Source organism: Rhinolophus hipposideros, assembly GCF_964194185.1.
Source record: "Rhinolophus hipposideros genome assembly, chromosome: 23".
NCBI lineage: Eukaryota > Metazoa > Chordata > Mammalia > Chiroptera > Rhinolophidae > Rhinolophus > Rhinolophus hipposideros.
The window spans coordinates 37,423,826-37,448,657 of NC_138069.1; the positions used below are offsets into that span (position 1 = coordinate 37,423,826).

The 24,832-nt window shown below is 43.7% G+C and overlaps 1 protein-coding gene across 1 annotated transcript in view; it reads left to right on the top strand.

Annotated features, from left to right (window-relative positions):
- Positions 1-24,832, top strand: part of DOCK2 (dedicator of cytokinesis 2) — a 368,348-nt gene that overhangs the window by 92,335 nt on the left and 251,181 nt on the right. The window contains exons 24-25 of the mRNA XM_081036150.1: positions 5,060-5,130; positions 7,008-7,114. Coding sequence (XP_080892276.1) covers positions 5,060-5,130; positions 7,008-7,114 — 178 coding nt within the window. The remainder of the gene's footprint in view (positions 1-5,059; positions 5,131-7,007; positions 7,115-24,832) is intronic.

The following is a 24,832-nucleotide window of genomic DNA, read 5'->3' on the forward strand; positions in this document are numbered from 1 at the left end:
TCAGTACAGGAGAGCTTGAAGAGGTGGAGTACGCATGCATCTGGGCTTTGCTGTGTAGTGGTTAGAAATGCCAAGGGTTCACTCTGTGGAATGACGTGCAAACATACCAGGGGTGTATGGTTAGCTGCCAAAAACAAGGTGCACGGCTGTATAACTCACACTCACACACACACGTGCACATGCACACACATGCACCACACACGCTTGTGCATGGACAGCAGTCTAGGAGGACTCTCACCATGAGTTTGACAGTGGACCTTCCTGGGGAGCAGGGATTAGGGCTGAGATGGAGACGTGGGACTCAGGGACAATTTTCACCCTATTTTTCTTGTGTGGTATTTTTTTTTCGTTGTTGTTTTTTTTTTTTTTTTTTTTTGCATCAAACATTGATTACTGATGTTTAAAAATCATAAAGAACCAGGGGGGGAAAGGATGAAGGCCTAGAGAGAGACACGTACTATTTAAGCGAGGTGGGCACAGAGCTTCACAGTTAGGGGCGTGGCTCGACAAACACCTGCCTGAATCTGAATCCTTGCTCTCCCGTTTGCTAGCTTTGTGACCTTGTGCTAGTTATTGAATTAGCTTGATGCGTTAGAGGTTCCTTATCTATGAAAAAAAGTATTTCCCTTGTAGGGCTGAAATGAGGTATTCACCTGAAAATACGAAAGTCAAAATGAGAGGCAATAAGTGTTGATGGGGAAGTAAAAAGAATTGCAATTTTTGGAGCACAGATGAAGGCAGAAACTCAAATAATACCCTGATCACAGGGTGAAAGCTAGGGAAGGGAAATCATTACATGCCTAGCAGAAAGGGATTTCTGCTGATGTTAATAAATTGAGTTCTTCTTTAGCCATACGTGGCTGGTTCCTGGTTCTGTCCTCAGAAGGAGAGCCCAGACTTGTCAGTCCTGTTTTCCATCAAACACTTATTACTGAGACGTTCCTGTGAACTTCGCAAACAGTTGTGTGGAAGACCATGTTGGACTGGCCATTCGGAAGATTATTTTGCCCAGAGGTTCAAGGAGTAAAATGCGCCAGGCAGTTTCTCTAGAAAGGTGGCCGTGGCTGTATTTCAAAATGGCTCTGCTTATGTCATTTCCCAAAAAGGTTTAATAAGATAATCTAACGACAGTGTTCAGCATGGTTTCTGCCTCACTGCAAGTTCTCAGAGAGCAGTCATAACTATTATTTGTGTTAACTGTGAAGCTCAATTGTATATGGCTAGGAGCAAGAGTTTCTTTAAGAAAGGAATTTTTAGGGATTCAATCAAAATGGCGGCGTGAGGGGAGCCTCTGTAACGCTCCCCTGGAATTTACAACTAATCGGACAACAATAACCCCACAAAGGACTCCCTGCACAGCAGACAGGCAAGACGAAGAGGCCCACTGCTGAATTCACCTACAGGTGGGAGAATCGCGCGAGCCGGGGAGGAGGGAAGGGAGAAGTGCGGGGACGGAGCCACGCGGGTGCAGGACACAGAACTAGCTCAGTGCTCCGAGCTCGCTGCATCCCAGAACTACTGCAGCTGCGGGAGAGGGAGGGACTCGGAGTGCTAGGGCTCCGCTTACGGCCCACAGGGCTGAGGGGGCAGCATATAGCACGGCTGAACCCAGCACTCACGGCAGAGACCTCGGAGAAAAGACTGAGGGAAGAAGGCTGAAAACAGTGGTTTAAGCCCTCACTGCCGAGCAGAGAACGGAAGCCTTAGGCATTGACACTAGCCATCCCCTCCCTACCCTCCCAGGGCTTGCCCCACCCCCAACTGCCCGGTGCTAGAAGCGATAAACTAGCAGTGTCAGATCAAAAGGACAGGATATTTGCTGTTCTGAGAACTGTGGACCGCAGACACAGATTCGCAGCTCAACTAGTTCCAGCAAAGGGGAGGGAGCTGTGGAAGCAGGACTGGCTGTGGTGGTGGTCACCGCCATTGCTCTGGGCCACCTCTCACAACTCACCCCGCCACTAGCCCCACCTATCTGGGCAGATCCCTGCAGGAATAAACAGAACTGCTGAAACATACAGGCTCTGAATCTGGTGCAGAAAGAGCTTTGGAACTTCAAAAGCTCTTTGTATCCCCACAGGGACGTGGCACCCTATGACCCAGGTGAACTGTTAACGGAGGAGAAGCCCATCTCCCAGGGAATACCCCCATTGTTTGAGAAGCTGGAATAGTGCAGAGAAAACATAGCACTACTGTGTGAGAGAGGAAAAAAAGGTTGTAGTCGGAGAGAAAATAAAACATTCTACCAAGTACTGGAAAACAAAAGAAAGACCTCTTCCTATCAACTTGTTGCAGAAGCCACTCCTGTAGATGTCTAGGAAGAGAAATAATAAATCAGTATTTGCCATGAATAACCAGACAGCTCAGAAAGAAAATGAAAAGTCTCCAGAAAAAGAACTTAAAGATATGGAAATACGTGACTTACATGACATAGAATTCAAGATTGCAGTTCTGAAAAAACTCAACGAGATGCAAGAAAACACAGAAAGGCAATTTAATGAACTCAGAAACGCAATCAAAGAACAACATGAGCATTTTACGAAAGAGATTAAAAATTTAAAAAAGAACCAAATGGAATTTTTGGAGATTAAGAACTCAATAGAAGAAATTAAGAATGAAATAACCAGCTTAGGTAGTAGAGTTGACCAGATGGAGGAAAGAATCAGTGACATCGAAGACAGAAACCTGGAAATTACACAGATGGAAGAAGAAAGAGACTTGAGACTTAGAAGAAATGAAAGAACTCTACAAGAACTTTCTGACTCTATCAGAAAGAGCAATACAAGAATAATGGGCATACCAGAAGGAGAAGAAAAAGAGAAGGGAACAGAGAATATATTCAAACAAATTGTTGCTGAGAACTTCCCAAACTTGTGGACAGAACTGGATCCTTGAATCCAAGAAGCAAATAGAACACCTAATTACCTCAATCCCAACAGGCCTTCTCCAAGGCACATTGTATTGAAGCTGTCTAAAATCAACAACAAAGAAAGAATCCTCAAGGCAGTCTGGGAAAAGAAGACGGTAACCTACAAAGGAAATCCCATTAGATTATCATCAGATTTTTCAGCAGAAACTCTACGAGCCAGGAGGGAGTGGAAACAAATATTGAAACTATTGAAAGAGAGAAATTATGAGCCAAGAATAATATATCCAGCAAAGATATCCTTTAGATATGAAGGAAGAATAAAGACCTTTCCAGACATACAGAAGCTGAGGGAATTTTCTAATACATGACCTGCACTACAAGAAATACTAAAGGAGGCTATTAGACCACCATCAACAGGGACAACTTGTGGCAACATAAAAAGGGGGAGAGTAAAGGCCTGAACCGGAATATGGGAATGGAGAAAGGAAGCATGCTGAAGAAAATGGAATACTCTAAATATGAAACTTTCTTTTACATAAACTTAAGGATAACCACTCAAAAAAACTCCAGAACTGAAATATATACTGTAATAAAAGAATAAACAGAGGGAAACACCATAGAATACCACCACACAGAAATAATAGACAACAACAAAGAGGCAAAGAAACAATGGAGACACAGCCTTACCAGAAAACTAAAGATAGAATGACAGGAAATCCTCACGTATCAATAATCACCCTAAATGTAAATGGACTGAACTCACCAATAAAAAGGCACAGAGTAGCAGATTGGATCAAAAAACTAAACCTAACCATTTACGGTGGCCAAGACATGGAAACAACCAAAATGTCCTTCGATAGATGAATGGATAAAGAAGTTGTGGTACATATACACAATGGAATACTATTCGGCGGTAAGGAAAGATGATATAGGAACATTTGTGACAGCATGGATGGATCTTGAGAGTATAATGCTAAGTGAAATAAGTCAGACAGAAAAAGCAGAGAACCATATGATTTCACTGATATGTGGTATATAAACCAAAAACAACAAAAGAACAAGACAAACAAATGAGAAACAAAAACTCATAGACACAGACAATAGTTTAGTGGTTACCAGAGGGTAAGGGGGGTGGGGGGAGGGAGATGAGGGTAAGGGGGATCAAATATATGGTGATGGAAGGAGAACTGACTCTGGGTGGTGAACACACAATGGGATTTATAGATGATATAATACTGAATTGTACACCTGAAATCTATGTAATTTTACTAACAATTGTCACCCCAATAAATTTTTTTAAAAAAAGGAATTTTTAGTATTTTAATTTTGGTCTGATTATAAAATGGTGATACTTGTTCACTACAGAACCCTTAGAATTATGGAAAAATAAAACAAAAATTTTAAATGCATACTTCCACTAGATTCTTCAAAATTATTTTCCAGCCACGTGACTTACATCTTCTTTTGTGTAAATGGCAGTGTCCTCTGCTGATTAGCAAACGGCATCATTATGTGCGGCGGTGGGTGTGTCTCCTACCTCTGGACGCAAGTTGACTTGCGCAGAGGAAAGAACAATCTGCCATAATGCCATTTTTCTAAGCCAGCTACAGGACCCAAACAGGCCCACAGTTGTTCACAAATTGGCCAGGGGGAGAAAAATATACATAACTTTGTCCAAGCCATCCTGGCCACCAACAAAACAATTCAAGCAAACCATCTTCCAATGATGACAGAAGTTACGATTTATTGAGCACCAAAGATATGCCTGGTGCTCTGCTGGATGCCTCACTTATGTCATTTTTAATCATCACAATCCTGAAAAACAGGTATTATTTCCTCAACTTTACAGATGAGGAAATTGAGACATCAGAGAGGTTAAGTGTTTTGTTCAGAGCCACCTGGCTGCTAAGGAGTAGAACCAGGATTTGACTGCAGTTCTGTATAACTTCGAAGTCTGTGATCTTTACTGTTCATTACTGCCTCCTTGATGATACAGGAAGTTGGGAATCACTTCTGTATACAAAGTAGTGCTAATGTTCTAATCTACACACAGAACCTTGAATCTCTGTAGCAGTGCCCAGGATGCAGAATCCTTCTCCCTTGATCTGTGTCAAATTGCAAAGTATCCTCCTCATTAGGCAGACTTGTTGGATGTGGGCATCACTCATATTTATTTCACTTTCCACCTAGGTGGCGGCTTTGAAATACATCCCATCTGTCCTCCATGATGTGGAAACCGTCTTTGATGCAAAGTTACTCAGGTGACAGCTTGTGATGTTCTTTTCTGGGCTCTGTTATCAAGCCAGGGATTCAGAGGGAGAAGAGGGTTCTTGTGGGGAATTCCAGATGGGCACTCAGTGTGGGAACGGGGAGGACACACAGTAGGAGCTTCCTCCTGGGCCTCCAGTGTGGGGTTTTCACACTTTCATTTTGTTGTGTCAGACTTTGATGAAAACCAGCTATGAAATAACATCCTTTTTTTGATGATACAAATGCTACAGAATACAAATTTGTAGGTTAAGAAACTAATGTTTGGTGTAAATGTCTATTTCATATGTTCTTGAGGATTATTTGGGGGGATTCATCTTTGCCCTGAAAACCGTTTTGCTTTTTCCTTCTTCACTGCATTCTTCTCATGAGATAAACACATTATTTTAATGTGGTTATGCTGTTGGAATAGGACCATCTGAGCCAGATATGCCCTTTTCTTCTATTTCCTATATTGATTTAAGTTCCGAAATAAGCTCATGGTTTTCTTTCATTCTTTCACATACTTACAAAGCCTGTACTTACTATGTGACAGGCAAAGTGAGGCTACAACAGCACAAGTCTCGGTCCCAGGTGGCATGAAACTCATATCCAAATGGAGGTCCACACATTCGAATGTAAACAAATCAATATGAGACGATATAGGCAACGGAGAAAATAAAAAAGGAATTATGTCAGAGAAAAATAAAGAGAGTAATGGTCAGAGAGTAATGGTGCAGGGGCTAGGGAAGGAATTTAATTTATTTACAGAGGTAGCTTTTCTAAGAAGATAACATTTAGTTTGAGGCCAGAAAGATGAGAAGAAGCCAGCAGAAATGACCCTATGAACAGAAAAAGGACGTCAGTTAAAACAACAAACAACAACAACAGCAAACACTGGTGCGATCTGAATAAAGTATGGAGTGCAGTAAATACAATTGTAGCAAGGTTAACATCTCGGTTTTGATAAAGACACCATAGTTATGGAAAATATGAACCTTAAGGGGAGCTGAGTGGCAGGTGTATGGGAACTCTATACTATTTTTGCAACTCTTTTATAAGTCTAAAAGTATTTCAGTATAAAAAGTTTTTAAAATCCTTTAGATTTATTTATTTCTGTGTTGTGCGTGGACCTCCATTCCATGCCCACTGGGACCAAGTCTTCTTCCGTTGTGTCCCACTACTCCTCCCTTTGCCCGGCACATAGTAAGGACAGGCTTCGTAAGTACTTGTGAGAATGAATGAACACAATGAGTCTTTCTGAAAGCTGACAGGGGCTATAATTTTGCTTCATCTGTATTTTTAGTTTCACTCCGTTTGGGAAGAGCCATCTTCTTGTCCATGTGCCAAACTGGTTCTAAACCACCACTTTTCATAATTTTTATTTTCTTTCTTTTTTTTTTTAATTAAGCCCCATTTTGATCTTAAGACGTATCATAAAGCATTCATTACGACACATCAAACATTAAAGAAAATGATGTGGTAATGAAGTGAGAACATAATTTTGAACCCCTGTTTCTTTGCTCCCCGCCCCCAGCTGTGTAACCTTGAGAAAGTCAGTTAACCTTTCTAAACCTTAGTTCTCCCACTTGTAGAACTGGAGTAAGTGTTGGATCCTCCTCACAGAGTCTTGAGGTAGAGGGCAAGGCGTGGCCCTGATCCACAGGGGGCGCTCGGGGTTACTGGAGTTCCCTTTAGATTTCCACATCATCTGTGATGCTAGCAGCATTCCACACTAACACCCACTGCACATATTGACTGAAGGTTTGCGGAGCAGCTGACACTGCCAGGAATGGGGGGCCCTGGCACTGTGGGCATGGGCGCTAAGTGCCATGATGAGGGAGACATTGGTCTCACTGGCTCTCCGCGCTCCTGTTTTTTCTGCCCTCAGCCAACTCCTGTATGAGTTCTACACCTGCATCCCCCCCGTGAAACTCCAGAAGCAGAAAGTCCAATCCATGAATGAGATAGTCCAAAGCAACCTCTTCAAAAAGCAAGGTGAGTGCAGAGTGCCCTGCGGGGGGGGGGGGGGGGTAAACACTTGGGCTCCGCAGGGAAGAGCAACCTGCCCACCTATTAAAATGGTTCTTCTCTAACAATGCCCTTAGTCTGAATAAATGTGAAAGTAGCCGACAACCTAGACGTCGGACTCTATAAACTGATTTTAGGAAAGCTTAGGTTGCACTGTTTGTCTCTGCGGAGGGTTTCATACGGTGGTGAATTTGGAGTCAGAGAACTTAGGTTTGAACTGCAAGGCTCAGTTGAACTTTACGGGTCAATTGAAAAACTCCATGTTTAAGTAGACCTGCGCAGTTCAAACCCATGCTGTTCAAATGTCAGCTGTAGAGTACACATTCTCCCCTGGCCTTCTGTTAGTGTTATTACTCAAATAGTAGCATTTTAGGCAAGTTATTCTGTCCTCTCCTTTCCTTAGTGGTATTGCCTGGAGAGCAGGGCATGACAGCAGATTTGGGCAGGAGTTGTGGTCAAGCGTCTTTTGCTCACCCAAACCGATCTCTGGTAACCAGCGGTCCTCTGACTTGTCAAGAGCCTCCCTGGTTTTGAGCTCGGGAACTAAATGGCCACACCTCCTCTAGATAGGACCAGACAGGCCTGAGAAGTCACCATTCGCCATTCGCCTTGTCTCCAGCCACACTCAGCATTCCTGACATCACGCCACGTCTGGGAGGCTGAAAACAATGACTTTTGAGAGTCCGCAGTGTTTTCTGTAGCCTGAGATGAGCACTTTTCAATTTTAAATATCTCTGTCCATACTGGTGTCAGTGATAAAATGAGAAACAAAGTGTGCAAGGAATAAAAGGTCTTAGAGCAGAGAAATAGCCATCACCCAACTAATATTTATTCAGAATGAAGCTTGAATATTTATGTAAATCACCTGGTAATTACAGAAATGTTCATGAACCACTTCACTGTAAAGACTGTTTTCCCCAAAGCATGGTTAACGTGGTGCATGCAAAATTGCCGTCAGGATCTCTGAAGGGTAGGAGAAGAGCGTGGGAAGAAGTGTTCTTGTGATGTTATATTCATGTCTGCAGTCACCTGACTGTTTAGACTGTGTGACAACAGTTTAATGCCATATGTATATGGGTTATTTGTGCAAGGTGATTGGAAACTAATCCTGGTAAGTGTGTTGCATGTCTCGTATTGCTAAATTGTTTGATGTGAGCCTTCCATGGTTTTCACGTCCTGACATCTATGTCAGAATGAACTACCCTCACCCTGAAAGCTTTGAAATACGCCTGCCCCTTCCTGCCGTGGCAGTCCTTTCTTGGATTTCAGGTGGTGTCACTGTACAGATGAGTTGAGTCCTGTCCTAGGGAACGTGACAAGGACGACTCTAACTACATGCGGTGCTGCACAGGCATCAGAGAGCAGGGCCACTTGGCTCTCCTTCCTTGTTCAGAGCGGCTGTCATTGTCAGGGACCCCACTTAGCACAAAGGCCAGATGGGCACGTGGTGTCAGTTCCCAGCCGTGGAAGTCGGAGTAATTCCTTTGCTGGAGTCACATCTCCGGGGCTGGGCGGTGGCCCCTAAGGGTTGGCATAATCACAGGCCAACCTGGACAGCTGCTGCCCACCAGTCCTGCTGTGTCTCTGAGTTGTAGATTCAGTAAAAGCCGTCTGACGAATATTAACGGACAAAAGCACAGCCGTAGTATTGCACACAGTTATAAAATAAATGTAAAACTCTTACCTTTAATGCATACAGACACTAGAAGTAGGTGAACAGAGAGCCCTCCGGGGACCCATTTTAAAGAGGCAGCTATGTGTGATTAGTTTCTCCGTCTTGACTCTAATGTGAAAGCAGTATGTCCTTACACACAGCTTAAGGTAACTCCTCTCCCACTGTTTGTTTGCTAATTGTTCTCAAAATAATCCCAAAGGGAAACTTCAGCTCATCCCCCTTCTTAAGTGCTCAGGTCTCAAATAAATACAGTCTGAAACCCTACGTGCTGCCTGGGTGTCTGGCTCCTGGGTGAGCGTCTCTCTTTATTAAGAGACGCTCCTACTTTAATAAGGCGAGTCCGATGCCTGGGCCAAGTCTGAGCTGTAATGAAATCCCTGCTGTTCTTTTCCCTGTGAAGTGGCCTGCGCCTCAGGGACGTTCTTTGTTTTCAGCCTTTGCTCGTTTAACTGCCAGATGTGCAGATGGCCTGGAGTTTTGTTAGTGACATCAGCTTGTACTCGCAGCCCGAACATGTGTGTGCTGGCATCAAGCAGAGGGCAGGCCTCGAGGCACTTTGTGAAATGTTGGCAGACTGTCCTGTTGGCCTGTCTTCGGGAGGATCCCATGGAGAAAGGGAGGCTTTCCGGTTAAGGGTATGGTCCTTGGGTCTCAGGACTCCTCTGTTGGCCTCCGGGCTCAGCCCCTTATCAGCTGTATGACTATGGGCGATTTACTTAACCTCTCTGATCCTCAGTAAGCTCATCTGTAAAATGGGGAAAATCATAACAATGTCTGTCTTAGAAGGTCGTGTGGGGCTATGAGAAGGCTGGTGCATATGAACGGCATACAAGTAACGTCCCATACTGAGTGGTCGCTGGTCTTACTGGTGTTGTGGTTATTATTTCTGCAGCTCCTTCCATTTTCCCAACTTCTATGCTGTTCTTCAGATTCCTTGCAACAAGGGAGCCTCTTCATGTTTGATAGTTGCGTGTAACCCTAAGCCGAGTTTCCTTGTTCCCTTGGAAGCAATGTGTTTTTTCTCAGGGTCTGAGAAACATGGGACTCAATGAATAAAAGGACTTTGGTCTGTATGTGCTTCCCATTCAGGCCTTGCATGGTTTCTCCGGTTTTTATTTCATTTCCCCAGCGTATTTGGCAGAGGGCCCATACTGTGTTTGCCTGGAAGCAGCAGAGGTCAGGGCAAGATGTCGCCGGGTTCTCACGTCATCGTTTACCTTGAGGCGGCCTCAGTGTAGTTACATAGTTTGGGGCACCTGACAGCCATCCTGTGCAATGGTTTGCTTTTTGGGGCTCTTAAAACACACACACACACACAGACACACACACACACTTTATTCTCCCTTTTTTCTCTCATGGAAGCAAGTAGCCTCAACTTTCACTTGCCCGATGATGTTGAGTAAATTACTAATCCTGGTAAGTCTCAATGTCCTCACCTGTAAAGTGGGAATAACCACAGCATGTGTCTCATTGGCTTGTGCTTCAGACTTAGTGGCCTCATGTGGCTTGTTAAGCGGGGATGTGGGAGTCAGGAGTCACCGGCAGCCAAGGTCCCTCAGGGAGTGGCCTGGGCGGGTGCTTAGACTTCAGTGAGCAGAGCGCGGGAAAGCTGTGGAGACTGACTTGCTGTCTTCTCCAGCCCAAGCCCAGACTTGCCTGGGGGTGATGATAGCAGAAAGGATGAATTGAGAGGCCCTGAGAAAGCTCTGAGGGAGTCCGCGAGCAAAGGAACCCTTCTGCACCTTTGGAACAGATCTATCCCTGTGAGGCTGCAGCTCTCAGTAATGTGTCTTTTTAGTCTGGTGCTAATCAGATGTACCATCTGCTTCAGTGTAAACTGCTGTAGGATCCACATTGCTCGCTTTCCTCAACTTCCAAAACAAACAGAGAGGGAGAAGGGTGGGGAGAGAGGGGTGGGGAGAGACACAGAGTGAGCAAGGGAGAGAGATTTAGAAACTCTTCCAATGTTTATGTTCAGCTAGTGGGTTTTTCTTTGGAAACTTTATTGAGAAGCTGTTCTCTGAACACAAAGCATCCAGTTTTCCCTTTATCAAGAGGTAGTTTCCTTCTTTCTCCCCTTCTTACCTGTTGCCCACAGTATCTGGAGCTGCTGGGACCTCAATTCACAAGACTATTCTGAAGGAAAAGGCAGTAAGGGAACAAAACCTCTTCCTCCCAGAACACTTCAGCTTTGGGGCTGGTCTCTCATCTCTCCTAATACCCCCTTCCACAATTCTTTCTTTGCAAATACTGCCTGGAATACCTTCTAAAGCTTCCCCATTCCCTTCCCCGAGCCCCAGACACACTAATAATTCCCACCCAACCCTTTAAGACCCAATCCAGACTCCCAAGTCTGCACTAAATCCTCCCTGAGGTCACAGGACTTTCATCTCAGTCCCCACTGCAGTCCAGGTCCTGGGCAGGGAGTAGGGACACAACTGCTGCAAGTTGGCAGATTTCGGCACTGCACTCAACATGCAAAGATGAAGAACCTTCTTGTTTTTTGTTTATTTGTGATGTAATGTAATCTTGCTGAGTTTCCACCTCATTTTGTACTGTGACAACTTAACATTTTTGATTAAGGATATCTTATAGCTTCAGATTTAATCTTTCTGATTCAAAACAGCCCCCTCTCCATCTCCAGAATGGCTTCTGGGACTGGGTCCCAGGGACCCAATTAGGAAAGGGAAGAAAGACTCTGCCTTTGGCTTTTCCTATAACTGATCTAAAGCAGTTCTCTTGGGACTTTAGCTCAAGAGGGGATGTCTCAACACCAGGCAAAGGGGCTTCTAGCCCTTCCCCTCTATCATAATTTTCTTCTTTTCTGAGGAAGCTTTCCTCATCTCTCTTCCCTGGGGCTATAACAATAGAATGGCTGCCAGGGTACCTGACTAATGGGGGATGGTGAGAAAGACAGTAGGGAGTTTAGTAGGTTCAAAATACCCTGAATTCGTAAAGGGGATAAAACCAGGTGTAAAACCTTTGAGAGGGAACTCTGTCAGACCGTATGTGCACCTGGGGAGTGTGTTAACACTGCAGAATCCTGGACCCTACCCCAAAGATTCTGACACTGAAGGTCTGGGGAGGGAGCCAGAGACGTGCCTGCTCTCAGCCCTCCAGGGGGATTCTGCTGCAGGCAGCCCCTTGACGGACCTTGCTGTAGTTGGAAGCTTAGCTCCTGAAGCCTGAGTGGGCTAAGGGGAGCAGCATGGGCAGAGAGCAGTGGCTCCCATGTGCATGGCACAGACCTACATCATGATGCCTAACAGGTTTTTTTAAAAAAATGTACAAAACAATGTAATAGACATTTATCATTTATATCCCTCACACAGTGATAACCCTCTTACCCCCATCTACTACCCCTCTGACATCGCATATAGCTTTACATTTCCACCGTCTCTATTCCTAATGCTGTACTCCGCTTCTTGTAACTATATATACAAACTTGTAGTTGACGTTCATTATTGTTCAGCTTCAGCTTCAGGTGTACAGTGCAGTGATCAGGATACCTAACACTTCATTCTCTCCGTCATCTGTTTATGGGACGGTCTCTGCGGATGGAGTGAATGCCTTCTGGATAAGGGATGTGTTCTGTCTCTTTATGTGCCCGCTCTGCTAAAGATCTGACTGACACCAGCTCTCGGAAACTGGTCTGTGGACCTGGGCAGTAAAATGCACCATTATTCTTGGCCAGTGTCCCTTAAAAGAAGGAAAAGGAAAAAAAGTACTTCAGTGGCACAGAACTGTTGTAGTCATAGTACTTGATTCATAACCCACCTCCTCATTGATCCATACGAGGGCCTGTTTTTATTTATTTACATACTCAGCTAGGTATTTTAATAATCAAGTAAACACCCATGCACTCACCACCCAGAACAGAAACTTGAAACTTAATCAACTGCCTGTAACCAGGTGGCTCTCTTTCCTCTGGTACCTGACGTAACCACCTTCTTGAATCTTTTGTTACACATTCCACTGCTTTCCTTTTTACACAGTGTTCTTGCATCTATATGAGGACGATATAGCCCTAGTGTTTTGGTTATTTTAACTTTATAATAAGGGTACTGAACTGTGAGTAACTTGGGAGACATACTTTTTTTCAATTAATATTATGCTAAGATTCATCTCTATTACAGGTTGCTGGTGTACATTGTTTTGTCAACTGTAGAAAATTCCATTGTGTGAATAAACCAGAGTTCATTCAATCATGCTTTCAATTTTCGGCATTTGGGTTTTTTCAGGTGTGTTTTGTTTGTTTGTTTGTTTGTTTGTTTGTTTTCCCTATTGTAAGCACTGCTGCTAAGAACATTCTTATCCGTGTCTCTTGTTGTACATGTTCAAGAGTCTCTCTGGGGCATATAAGTACAAAAAGATATGCTTGGTCATAGGGGATCTGAATATCTGACTTCAGAAGCTAGTACTAACCTGTTTTCCAAGGGTGGTTGCACTAATTTATATCCCCACTGGTAATGCCCGAGAGACCCTGGGAAGTCACATGCTCTTCAACACTGGCTTTTGTCCCATTTTTGCATTTCTGCCAAAAAAAAAAAAAAAGGTGTAAAATATGTCATCACTGTCTTGACTTGAATTTGTTTGATCACCAATGATGCTAAAAATTTTCTTATGCTTCTCCGACTCTTGCTTCTTCAACACAGACACGTGTCTGTGATATGTGTTCATTCTTTTGTTCATTTTCCTGTTGTGTTGGTTGCATTTCTCGTATTGATTTGCAGGATATTTTATATTCTTCATATTTATCTTGTGTTGATTTTATGTATTAATATGAATATCTTCTTCCCTTTATACATGTATAACTTCTCTTTTCATTCACTTAAAATATATTTTTTCTAACAGAAGTTCATACTTTTAATACAAATTTATAGATCATTTTAGTAGTCAAATATTTTTGTGTCTTGTTTAAGCAATCTTTCTCAATCCCAAAGTCTAAAAGATTTTCATTTATATATTTACTACGAATTTTATAATTTTATTTTTGATGTACAAATTCTTAATTAATCTAGAGACCTTATGTTTGTATAAATTACATATGGTGTGAGGTAGGACTCTGATTTTGTCTTTTTTGCCATTTGGCTATATGTTATTCCCAGTTTCAAGCAGTCTCTCTTTTTTCCATGTCAGTGTCATTTTGCATTTTGAGGACATTGCTCTTCCCTGAAGACTTGAGGGCAGAGTTGCTGGAGCCGGGACTGAGTCCCTCATCCAGTGCGTGGCTCCTTTGTGCTACTGCTAGTGATAGCTGAAGGGTCTGAAAGGTCAGGAAAAAGGGATCGCCCCTCCTTCCCAAAGCACACCCCAAATTGGCTTCTGTATCATGTTAGGAATTATGTGTCAAGATATAGAACTTCTCCAGGCTTGGACCTTCTCAGTTATGAAAGAAATAAGATGGTTTCCTCAAGTGATCATTTTTCTTAAAAGTTTTTTCTTAAAAATTGCTTGGGCCCATAGGGCAACCTTGTTGTAGTTTCTTTATATAGATGATAAAAAGACTGCTGAACTGAGAGTAAGGAGACCGAAGAATAGCAACAATGGTATCGGTCGTAGAAACAGCAGCTGATATTTACTGAGTGCTTATTATGGACCAGGCACTGTGTTAAACACCAATGTACATAGTTTCAGTCACTGCATAGCTGTGTGACCTTGGGCAAGCCACTTAACTTCTGTAGAATAACTGTAAACTCATGTGATTGAACAGTATTTTCTGGAGCTCCACTAACACTAAAAAATCTATGAGTTTAAAAATCATTCCCTGATTCATAATGATAATATTGCTGAAGCGTTCGTTCTAACACCATTTAGTGCCTAAAAAGCTCTCCTCCCGTGTTGCCCCCAATACTTCTAAATGTCCTGCCTGAGCTGGGGGTGAGGAATGAGGCCTTTTCATAGAAGGTTAAACAGATGAAGGGAAATTGCATGATGACCTCAAGGTCACACAGCCAGGCTCAGAACCCTGGAAAAAGTTCCATGCTCAAGCCAATTTAATTCTTTAATAAAGAGCTGTTGAGTTTTGAGGACCTAAGTTTTTTTCTCATCAGAGCATTTCGAGGTATCAAAGATGTTTAAATAGGGGTTTGGTTCCTCCCAGCTACAGGGTTACAAAGCCACATCCAGTTCCAAAATGTCCCTTCCACCCTCCGCAGACCTGAGAAGGGGCTTTCCTTCACATCTCTTCCCTTTTCAATGTCACTGATCACAGAATTCAATCTGAAAAAGAGATTCAGATCCAGAATCAGAGAAGACAGTGATTTAATAAGCTGCAGAACAAATCCAAGAGAGATTTATGAAAGTGTCCTTTTTTTTTTTTTGGCTGAATTTAAAAAAAAAAAAAGCACACAGTCAAAGAAAAGAATCCCTTTGAACCTGCAAAAATACTTAGAATGGCAGCTTTTAATGACACAATGAAGTACAAGTTAATTGGGCAGGGGGAGTAGGATCCCAGGTCACTTCTTTAATGACAATCCAAATCAACCGTTCTGTAATTTTTAAAATATAATGTACCTCATTAAAGATATAGAACAGCAAATTCAGGCTGTTCTGTGCCTTTTAGTCCATGTTCCATGGGGTTCTTTTCCAATTTGGGGAAGATTCTTTGTGCAGTGGAAACATTTTAAAGAGGGAGTTTATGTAAATCTTTAAAAGATTATGTGTTTACTCCAATTTTTGTTGTTGTTGTTGTTTTCATTGTGAAATTACAGTAATGGATGGTTTGAATTATAGTGTGACAGGTTTTAGCATGTTCTGAGACTTACGTTGATCTGTTTAAGTTTGATTTTGTAATTTTTGCCCCCAACATCTTCCTAGAATAGAAGGAAGTTTCCTAAAATGATACAGTTGGATTGAAAACCAGTTGCAGATTCATTTAAGTTCAAATAATATTTATTGAAAAATCTAAAAATGTAGCAGCACTGTGCTATGGGGAGTATGAAAGAAGTATAGTAAAAAGTAATTTTAGGATCACCATGATTTTGTGCCTGGTACTACCGTGTTTCACCAAAAACAAGACCTAGCCGGACCATCAGCTCTAATGCGTCTTTTGGAGCAAAAATTAATATAAGACCATGTATTATATTACATTACATTATATTATATTGTATTATATTATATTATACCTGGTCTTATATTACAGTAAAATAAAACTGGATCTTTTATTAATTTTTGCTCCAAAAGACACATTAGGGCATATTTTCAGGGGATGTCTTATTTTTTCATGTACAACAATCTACATTTATTCAAATACAGTCATGTCATCTTCTGGAACATTGTCATAATGTACTAAATGTGTCCGTCTGATAGAGGATCTTAACTGGGGCTTATTTTCAGGGTAGGTCTTATTTTGGGGGAAACATGGTATGCTAAGCTTTTCACACGTGATCTCATTTCATCATCATGACATCCCTGTAAGGTGTAGGTGTTAATATTCCCATCTTACAAGTAAGGAAACTAAAGTTTAGAGAGGTTGAGAAACTTGCCTACCATCACATACCAGCATGTCTTGGCCAGGATTCTAGCTGGGGTCAGTCTGGTTCCAGAGTGCACTCGCTGACCTGCTGTGCAATAGGCACCTGGAACAGAAAGGTTCCTGCCCACTCAGAGAGCTTGCAGTTGGGAGAGAAAAGATTTACCCCACAGGTCTTCAAATTTGAGCCCCCACAGACCGTGAAGGTAACAGAAATGGAGGTGCAGAGTCATAGTTACTATGCCATTTAATCAGATACACTCATCACATATATTTCTAATAGCATCTTCAGTTAACTTTTTACAACAGATTTTCCACTTGCCACTCAAACATGTGACAGCTTTCTTCACTTCACAAAGAAGCATGACTCCTTTCATTTTTTCCTAAAACTCAGTGTCATTGGGGCAATCATTCATTTTCCCATCTTTGATAGAGATAAGTATACAAGTATTTCTCTGCTACTAAGGAAGCAAGAGTGGAAATCATCCATAGACACTCAGCTGAGGGTGGGTGTGGGGACAGAGCCCCAGAGAGCAGTTTCCAGGCTCTCGGCATCATGTGGAAAAGTGGTGGCTCGATTATTAGATGGCCATCAGCTGTGATCAGATGGCCATCCGCTGTGGTTGGTTGGCCATCAGCTGTTACCAGTTAGCCATTAGCCACTAATATAACTGCCGTGGCCACGCTGGTGGGGATGGTTGTTTGGCAGAGAATTAGATGGCGGATTGCGGCTAGCAAGTGGGGTTAGCAAGCACGGATGGCAGATTGCGGGTTATGTGGATCCCATGTTCTGTGTCTTGCCCAGCTGCCAGTGAGACTGGGGTGCAGGAAGACCCCTCGTTGGGGTACTGGTGAATGTTTGCTTTTATGTCTAAACCAGCTGCCATTGAGAATGTAGTGGTATGAATCCCCTATCCATGGCTCCATTGTTGTTCCTTTTTGGCCTCACCATATCCTGCGTTCTGGTGCGGGGACGGGACCAGAGTCACCGCATGACACATGGCGCAGTGAGCAAGGTATGATGCCAGCCAAAACTCTCCGAAGGGTGGTGGAGCAGTTAGTGCCTTTGCAGCCTCACTGTGTCCTGCGTTCTTGTGCGGGAGCAGGACCAGAGACCGCGCACGACGGTGGGGAGATGATAGCGACTGGTGAGGACCGGCACAGACTCTGTGCCGTGGGTACGTAGGACGCTGCAAAGCAATGCCAAGTGCTTGTTGCCATATCGGTTTTTTGTTTCAAAAAGGAGACCCACAAATGGGTTCTTATGTAAAATCGGGTACATTTTTTTAAAACAATATGCAGGCCCACACATGGATCTAGGACTACCACCTCTGGTATAAATTTATAACTTATGAGTAAATGTAGAGGGTTTTAATAAATTACAGGGTTATTTATAAATAATGCTCGAAGAATGACTGTTACCAGAATTCAGTGAGAACAGTGCTATTGGGATGTTTGGGATGGGTTTATAGAGAATAAGGGATGTCAGCGGACATTACAGGACAGGCCTTCTCTGGAGAACAGTCTGTGGGGAGACCTTGGCGTGAGCTGGCGCAGTTACGGAGAACACTGCCGTTCCTGCCCCTAGAGAATTGGGGGTTTATGCGTGCCTGACACGCTCCCCAGCCAATGGGGGCTTTACCCCACACCATAAACTCCAGCAGGCCTACTCCTGGAAATGTCAGGAATGACATTTATTGTCTATAGAAATTAGTACCGTCAAAACGCTGTGAATTTTTATAGAACATTTGGAAATAGAGAAAAGCACCTATGATCTCATGATTTAATGGTAACCATTGTTTACTCCTCCTGTCTTTTGTACCATATATATTTTATGTAACTGTCATAATGTTTTACCATGTTTGCAATCTGCTTCTTTTCACAGGATGATTGGGGACATTTTCCATGTGAATTTTAAGGACTTCCTGGAACTCTGTTGTATAGATGGGCTATAACCAATTTTACTATTTTTCCATTTAGGAAAATTTGGGTTCATTTAATTTTATGACAGAAAAACTTACTGGAGTTTATTGTCTTCATAAATACATCTGTTCTCTTTGCTAGTGGGGTTGCACCTCCCCAGGATTTTGACTCCCTTCTGTCTTCCCTTCACACACACACACACGCACGCACACGCACTCACACTGACACACTGACACACAGGATTTTGCTTCCTCCTTATACAATAGACACAGCATAAAGCAGACCACATTGTCCTTTCATATGGAGCTGGAGTGACAGGGTTCAATTTGGGAGGAATGTGGCTCCACAGTTGAACCGTCATCCTTGATGGTCAGCGACGTGTCTGTGTGTGGACAATCTCTGCAGTACCAGGCATTTAAATGCCACCCCCCCCGAGAGCCCTCATTAGCCCTGGGCAGCCAAAGTGGATTTGCTGAGTGTGACAACCTCCTGGCTGGAGCGACTGCCAGGAACCAGACACCAGAGCAAAGACGGAAGCCAATCCAAAGGCAGATGAGGCTCTCCTCGTGGCTTCAGCTAAAGAGGGTAAAATTAGTTGAGGACAGGTATCCCATTTCTGAAATAGGCACAGAACAGGATAGTTGTTCAGACGAGGGCTTTGGATCAAGTTCTGTTAACCAGGACTCTTCACCCCTAGGAGCACCTGATTCCTGACCCATCACAGGGAGCAATAGAGGGTGCTGACCCCATTGGCTTATTGGGAGCAGTAAATGGAATAATGCCTATGAGGGGCCAGTGGAGTCTGGGGCTCAGCAAGTGTCAGCTGTGTGTCAGCATCATCCTCCATAACTGTTACCGTGTTTCCCCGAAAACAAGACCTAGCCAGACAATCAGCTCTAATGCGTCTTTTGGAGCAAAAATTAATATAAGACCTGGTATTATATTATATTATATTAGAGCCGGTCTTATAGTAAAATAAGACCGGGTCTGATATTAATTTTTGCTCTAAAAGATACATCAGAACTGGTTGTCGGGCTAGATCTTATTTTGGGGGAAACATGGTATTAGTGTTACTGTTATTTGTCGTCATCTGTTAGTGGAACTGGAACTTGGGAGACCTACATTCTCAGCTCTGCAGTTTCCTATTTATTCCAACTGGAAAGTGAATGCATCTCTAAGTCTCATTTTCCTTGTCTCTCAAATGAGGCGCGTGGATGAGAGGTTGCGTCAGGTGTGTGGACCTACGCGTGCTGAGAACTCTGTATCGCTCTTTTCATGGAGCCTCACATCAGCCTTACCTTACAGGCTCTATTGCTAGCTCCTTGATGGAAGGTGCTCAAATTGAGACTTAGACAAGGAGCTGGAATTCAACCCCCGGCTCCTAACATCCGATGATACCTCACTGTCTGCATGTCCCAGCATTCATTGTAGTGACCGGTGACACACTCGTGCTCATACACATGTATTGGCTGCACTCCAGCCTTTGGAATGCCTGTGACGTGACGAAGTTCAGGGCTGTGCTCACATTGCACCCTTCTCTCTTTTTCTCAACCCTTCCCCCAAAAAATTAAAGGCAGAAATTATAGGCAGAAAAGTGCAGAAGGAGCCTCCTGTCAGATTTGGGGGGCAGCTTCTGATGCCTCTGCTCTGTTTGACGTAAATGAGACTGACAAACACTTGTTCTACTTGGCTGGTGGGTAATTTTGCGAGTTACCTGAGGGATTGCATTAAAGAATTTAGCACACTGCGTAGGTCAAGTGTCTACGGAGCATTAACAGCCAGCTGCCCAGAGATGGTCAAACTCAGCTACCCAGAGAACCTCTGAAGAGGCTTCACCCTTGTGTGGACGACAGGCCAGGCCACTGCCTCTGCTTCCACCCCAGTAGTACCCTCTCCCTCCCCTTCCCCCTCTTCCTTTTCCTCTCGCCCTCTGTCTCCCTCCTCTCTCCTCATCTCTATATATCCATGACAATTCAGTTTACACAAAAATTCTAGGTCTAAAGAAATCTCTGAAAAATTGGTCTCTCTGATAAGGATGTTGAGAGTGGGAGTCTGTGTGTGAAGGTATCAGGGGTACATGGGAACTCTACTTTCTGTTCAGTTTGGCCGTGAACTTAAAACTCCTCCACAGAAAGTCTATCATAAAAATGGTGAAAATGCTGTGAACACACACACACATGCACAGAAAAAGAAGAAACCACAGATCCATCTGATCTGCTCCTCACGCCATCCTTCTGGCAGAGGAGGGAGAGAGAAAGGACCCTGAAAATTGAAATGCTCCTTCGAGGCCAGTTAGTTGCCCACACACCAGTTGTTGTCACTGGGAATGTGACTGAGCAGCCGTGGGGTCCTCTTTGTGGTTCAGGGGCGTATGTCAGTACTTTAGCGAGGTGGCACAGAAATTCAGTCATTGCCCATGCATGTGTTGGGACCTGGTTGGGGGACGCCTCTGCTATTGCTGGCTCTTAGGTATCACTGTTCCTGCAGGAAACCCATGTGTGCCGTCTATGGCGATGATGTCCTAGGGCCATCTGGGCCCAGTGTCCCACCAGCTTCCGCTGTACAGGTCTAACGCTCTCTGCCTGACTCTGTCTCTGACATTGCTGCGTCTCCTACCCCACTCACACATCTCCCCCAGCCAGCCCCTTCTTTAAATTTGTTGCCTTCACCTCCATCCTGGAGACTTTCCACCTGCCCCCTGCCCTTTCCTTAAGCCTGCTGCTGGCATTAGCCAGTTCTGAGCAAGGCTCTCCTCTGCCTATCCCCTCCTGATCTGGGAGGTGGGGAATCGGTGGTGATCGAAGGTATGCCCATAGAGAGTGAGCTGTGGGGATTCAGCCCAAGTCATTTTCCCTCCCAGAGAGAGTGATGACCAATTTTCTTTCTGGGTCATCTAAGAAGTGGACACACCTTGCCAAGGTGATCATTGTTTTTTCTCAGACACAGTGCAATCTAATCTCATTTGGAGGAAGCATATTTTCCTACTAATGTGGCTTTGGCCTTGATCCCTTTTGGATTAGCAGATGCTGCCATTCTTGTGCTAAGAAGTATTTGGCTCTTTCCCATCCTGCTGGAGCCCATTTTGCCCCGAGAGTTGCCTCTCTACTCTGGCTGCCACTGGTTCTGTTACATAGGAGGGACAGAGTCAGCTCTGATTAGATTTTTAAATTTTAAGCATCGCCCCTACCCAAATTACGAAAGTGAGTGTGTGTGTGTGTGTGTAATGTGTTAGGTCATTCCAGCGCACCTTCCCCTAATGAAATCTTTACAGGCTCCCCAAAACAGATGGGAAAGTTGTCAAATCCTCCTCCCATGATGATGAATTCAAAGAAGTGGCGCCCAATATAGTACCACTGAGCTTTTTGTGCTGGCAGCTTCTGGCCACTTAGTGGGTTGGTGCCTCAGTTCTCAGTTCACATTGGTTTATCACAAGTCGGACGAATGCAGTGAGAACCCACATGGTCTGGATCTGGGGAGGTTCTCCTTCTGGTGCTTCTCTCAGATTTTCCTTTTATTTGCACAACACCACTTTCTTGAGTTGAGGTAAAGAATATTTTCTCTGTATTCCAAATCATTAGCACTAAGTAGGTGCTCACTCAATAAGTGTTTAAAGGACAAAGGAATACTTAATTACTTTAATTGAAGGAAGATAACATAGTCTATTGGAGGAAACACCCTACTAAGAGTTAGAAGATGTAAACTCTAGTCCAGGAAAGCTACTAACAAGCTGTATGACCTTGAACGAAGCTCTTAACCCTTCTGGGCTCCATTGCATCAACAGAGTACAGAGAGTTGGAGTCCTGAGACCCTGTCCGTCTCCACAGTCACTGAGTCTGTACTGTCAGAACAGCATTGAAAAGAGGCAGCAACTTCAAGTACAATTAAAGCTGCTTGAAAAACATTTTGTTACCCTGTGGTTTTGAGGGCACTAGTGTCAGCTCATATGAAAGATGCCATGATGAACTCATTGCGTCCAGATGTGTCCTGGGGAGTGGATTGTCCCCGTAGGCCATAGCTGAATCCATGGTGTGTCATTCATAGGTTTGTAGGGGCTGGGTCTGTGTTTCCTGGGACTCCACCAGTCTTCTGAGCCCATGGAGAGAGGGTAGTAGTCGGGACAACAGAGCCCCACTTGCAGGTGGATTTTTCTGTTTCTGCAAATATCTCTGTGGGTCTCAAAAAATTGTTCATCACGCTTACCCCTTCCAATGTCCCAGATTTGCCAAAACCTACGTGTGCAGCAAGATGCTTGGTTTGGTTTGGTTTGGTTTATGGGGATTTTGGGTTCCCCTCTGGCAGCAGCTGCAGGTTTTAAAATCAATTACAGTCCAGGTAGCAAGAGGTTCACTACAGAGCTCGGCTGTCTGTTTAAGGCCTGTGCTGAAAAATCAAGTAGGTCCTAGTTACCTCTCAGGAAAATTTGTGGCATTTCAGGGACCTCCAGTGAGTTGTAAATCGTGATAGATGGTGGGACCAGACTGGGAATAGCAGAATGCCGTGTACTGTGGTTCCAAGGAAATGGAGAAAGTAATTCTGTGAGCATAAGAGCTGTTGTTCCCACTTCCTAATCATCGAGAGATCTCAGACACATACAGGTCCTGGGGTTTGTGGGGCAGAGCGGAGAGATGGTGTCCTTGCTCTGACATCCAGCCTCCTCCTCGAGGCCAGCCTTTTGGCAGCTTTTCGCTCCCCAGGCCCACATCTGACCAACCACTCCTTTTCTGCTCTCTGGCCAGCCTCGGGGAGAACCTGCGACGCCCTCCTGTTTCTCTTTCTTACTTGGTCCTGGGAAGTGGGACACCTCAGAATGCACTGCAGCGTGGCTCCTGCTCTCCGGGTGTTTCTTTGCATACTTGAGGGTCAGAAATGAGGGGTTCAGAGGCAAGAGGAGTGCTGCCACGGAGCAAATTCAGTTCGTTCAACACCTGTTCAGGGCTCTAGTTCTCAGCTCTGTTCTGGTGTTGCTCTGCCCGCTCTCTCCTAGGGGAGTCCATTCGCTCTGGCTGCTCCATGCCCACAGCCCCCAAACTTGTCCTGCAGTCTAAGTCTGTGCCTTCACTTCACAATGTGTATCTTTAACTGCCTCTCTGACATCTCAGCTGCCACAACTTCCTTTGTACGGAAGAGAGACAACATTTTGGACAGGTTTTCTAATTCCATCAATGTTTATCGATTCTCTGCTATAAGCAAAACATGGAGTAGCCACTTAGAAAACGAAAGGTTGGCAAAAGTATGAAGTCCTCAAGGAGCTTCATTTGCAAAATGAGGCGTTCTTTATTAAAATGCAAGATGAATATTCTATAGTAGAAATATAAGCAAAGTACTATGGGACTTCAGAGGAGAAGAGCTAGATGATTTTCAAGGTTGTCTTGTTATTTATGACATCTAAAAAATTATTAAAAAAATAGATAGTGTACAAGAAATACCAGAGAGCTTCATAATGGTGAATATTCAGCTTTTCTCAATTTATTCAACTAGATTTTGGTAACCTTGATTTTTTTTCACCCCCATAATCTTGACTTTGGCCCCAAGAGAGTTTCTTGCATGATCTTTTTACCAAAGACTTGCTGAGTTCTGGAGAGGCGTGACAGGACTTATTCATTCTGTTTTACAATCTCCGAGCTATGTGCATCAGTGACTTTGGAAAAGTTCTCAGTTTCTTTACCTATAAAATGGGGATAATAATAGGGTTGATAAAATTATTAAATGAAATAATCTTAGCATCATCTCTGGATGGTAAAAAAAAAAGTTCCATAAATGGTAGCTTAAAATTAATATAAGTACAATAGTATTTCCATTAATTATTTATTGATAACTATTATATTCATTTTCATTATTTTCAGTTCAGTGTTAGAGCCAATATAGAGCATTATGGTAAAAATAATGTATTGCCTAAACTCACTTTTTCAGAACATCAAGACAGGAAACAACAAACAAACAAACAAACAAATTGTGTGAGAAAGAGGATATACATACATACTACCATGATTATTTGTCGTGCGGGGCGGCCTGTGGGGTCTCTGCTCCCGCTCCCCACATAAGAACGCAGGATATGGTGAGGCCAAAAAGGAACACCCACAGAGCCATAGATGGGGGAGTCATACCACTATATTCTCACTGGCAGCTGGGTTGGAGAAACAGGAAATAGGAGCCACAGGATCCGCAACCCTCACTCCACTGCTTGCTGGCTCAGCCACCATCTTCTTGCTAGCCCCCATTTCCTACTAGCGTAGCCACAGCAGTTATATTAGTGCCCAATGGCTCACTGGTTACAGCTGATGGCCAGCCAATCACAGTTGATGGCCATTTACTACCTGAGCCAGCGCCTTTCTATGTGAGGCCGAGAGCCTGGAAACTGCACTCCTTGCTCTGTCCCCACATTATTACAATAGTTACTTTTTATAATTTCTCATAGAAACCTTATAGTTTGATGTCATTCTTTCACAGATGGAGAAATTTGCTTAACAACAGCAGATCTTGCAAATGAGCAAGCTTACATTTACTTAGCTAGTTTTTAACTACTGACATGGTTTTTTTTGGTTGGTGTTTTTTTCCCCTTCAGTCTATTTTTCTCATAGAAAGGGGGGAGATAAGACTGATAGTTTGAATCCAC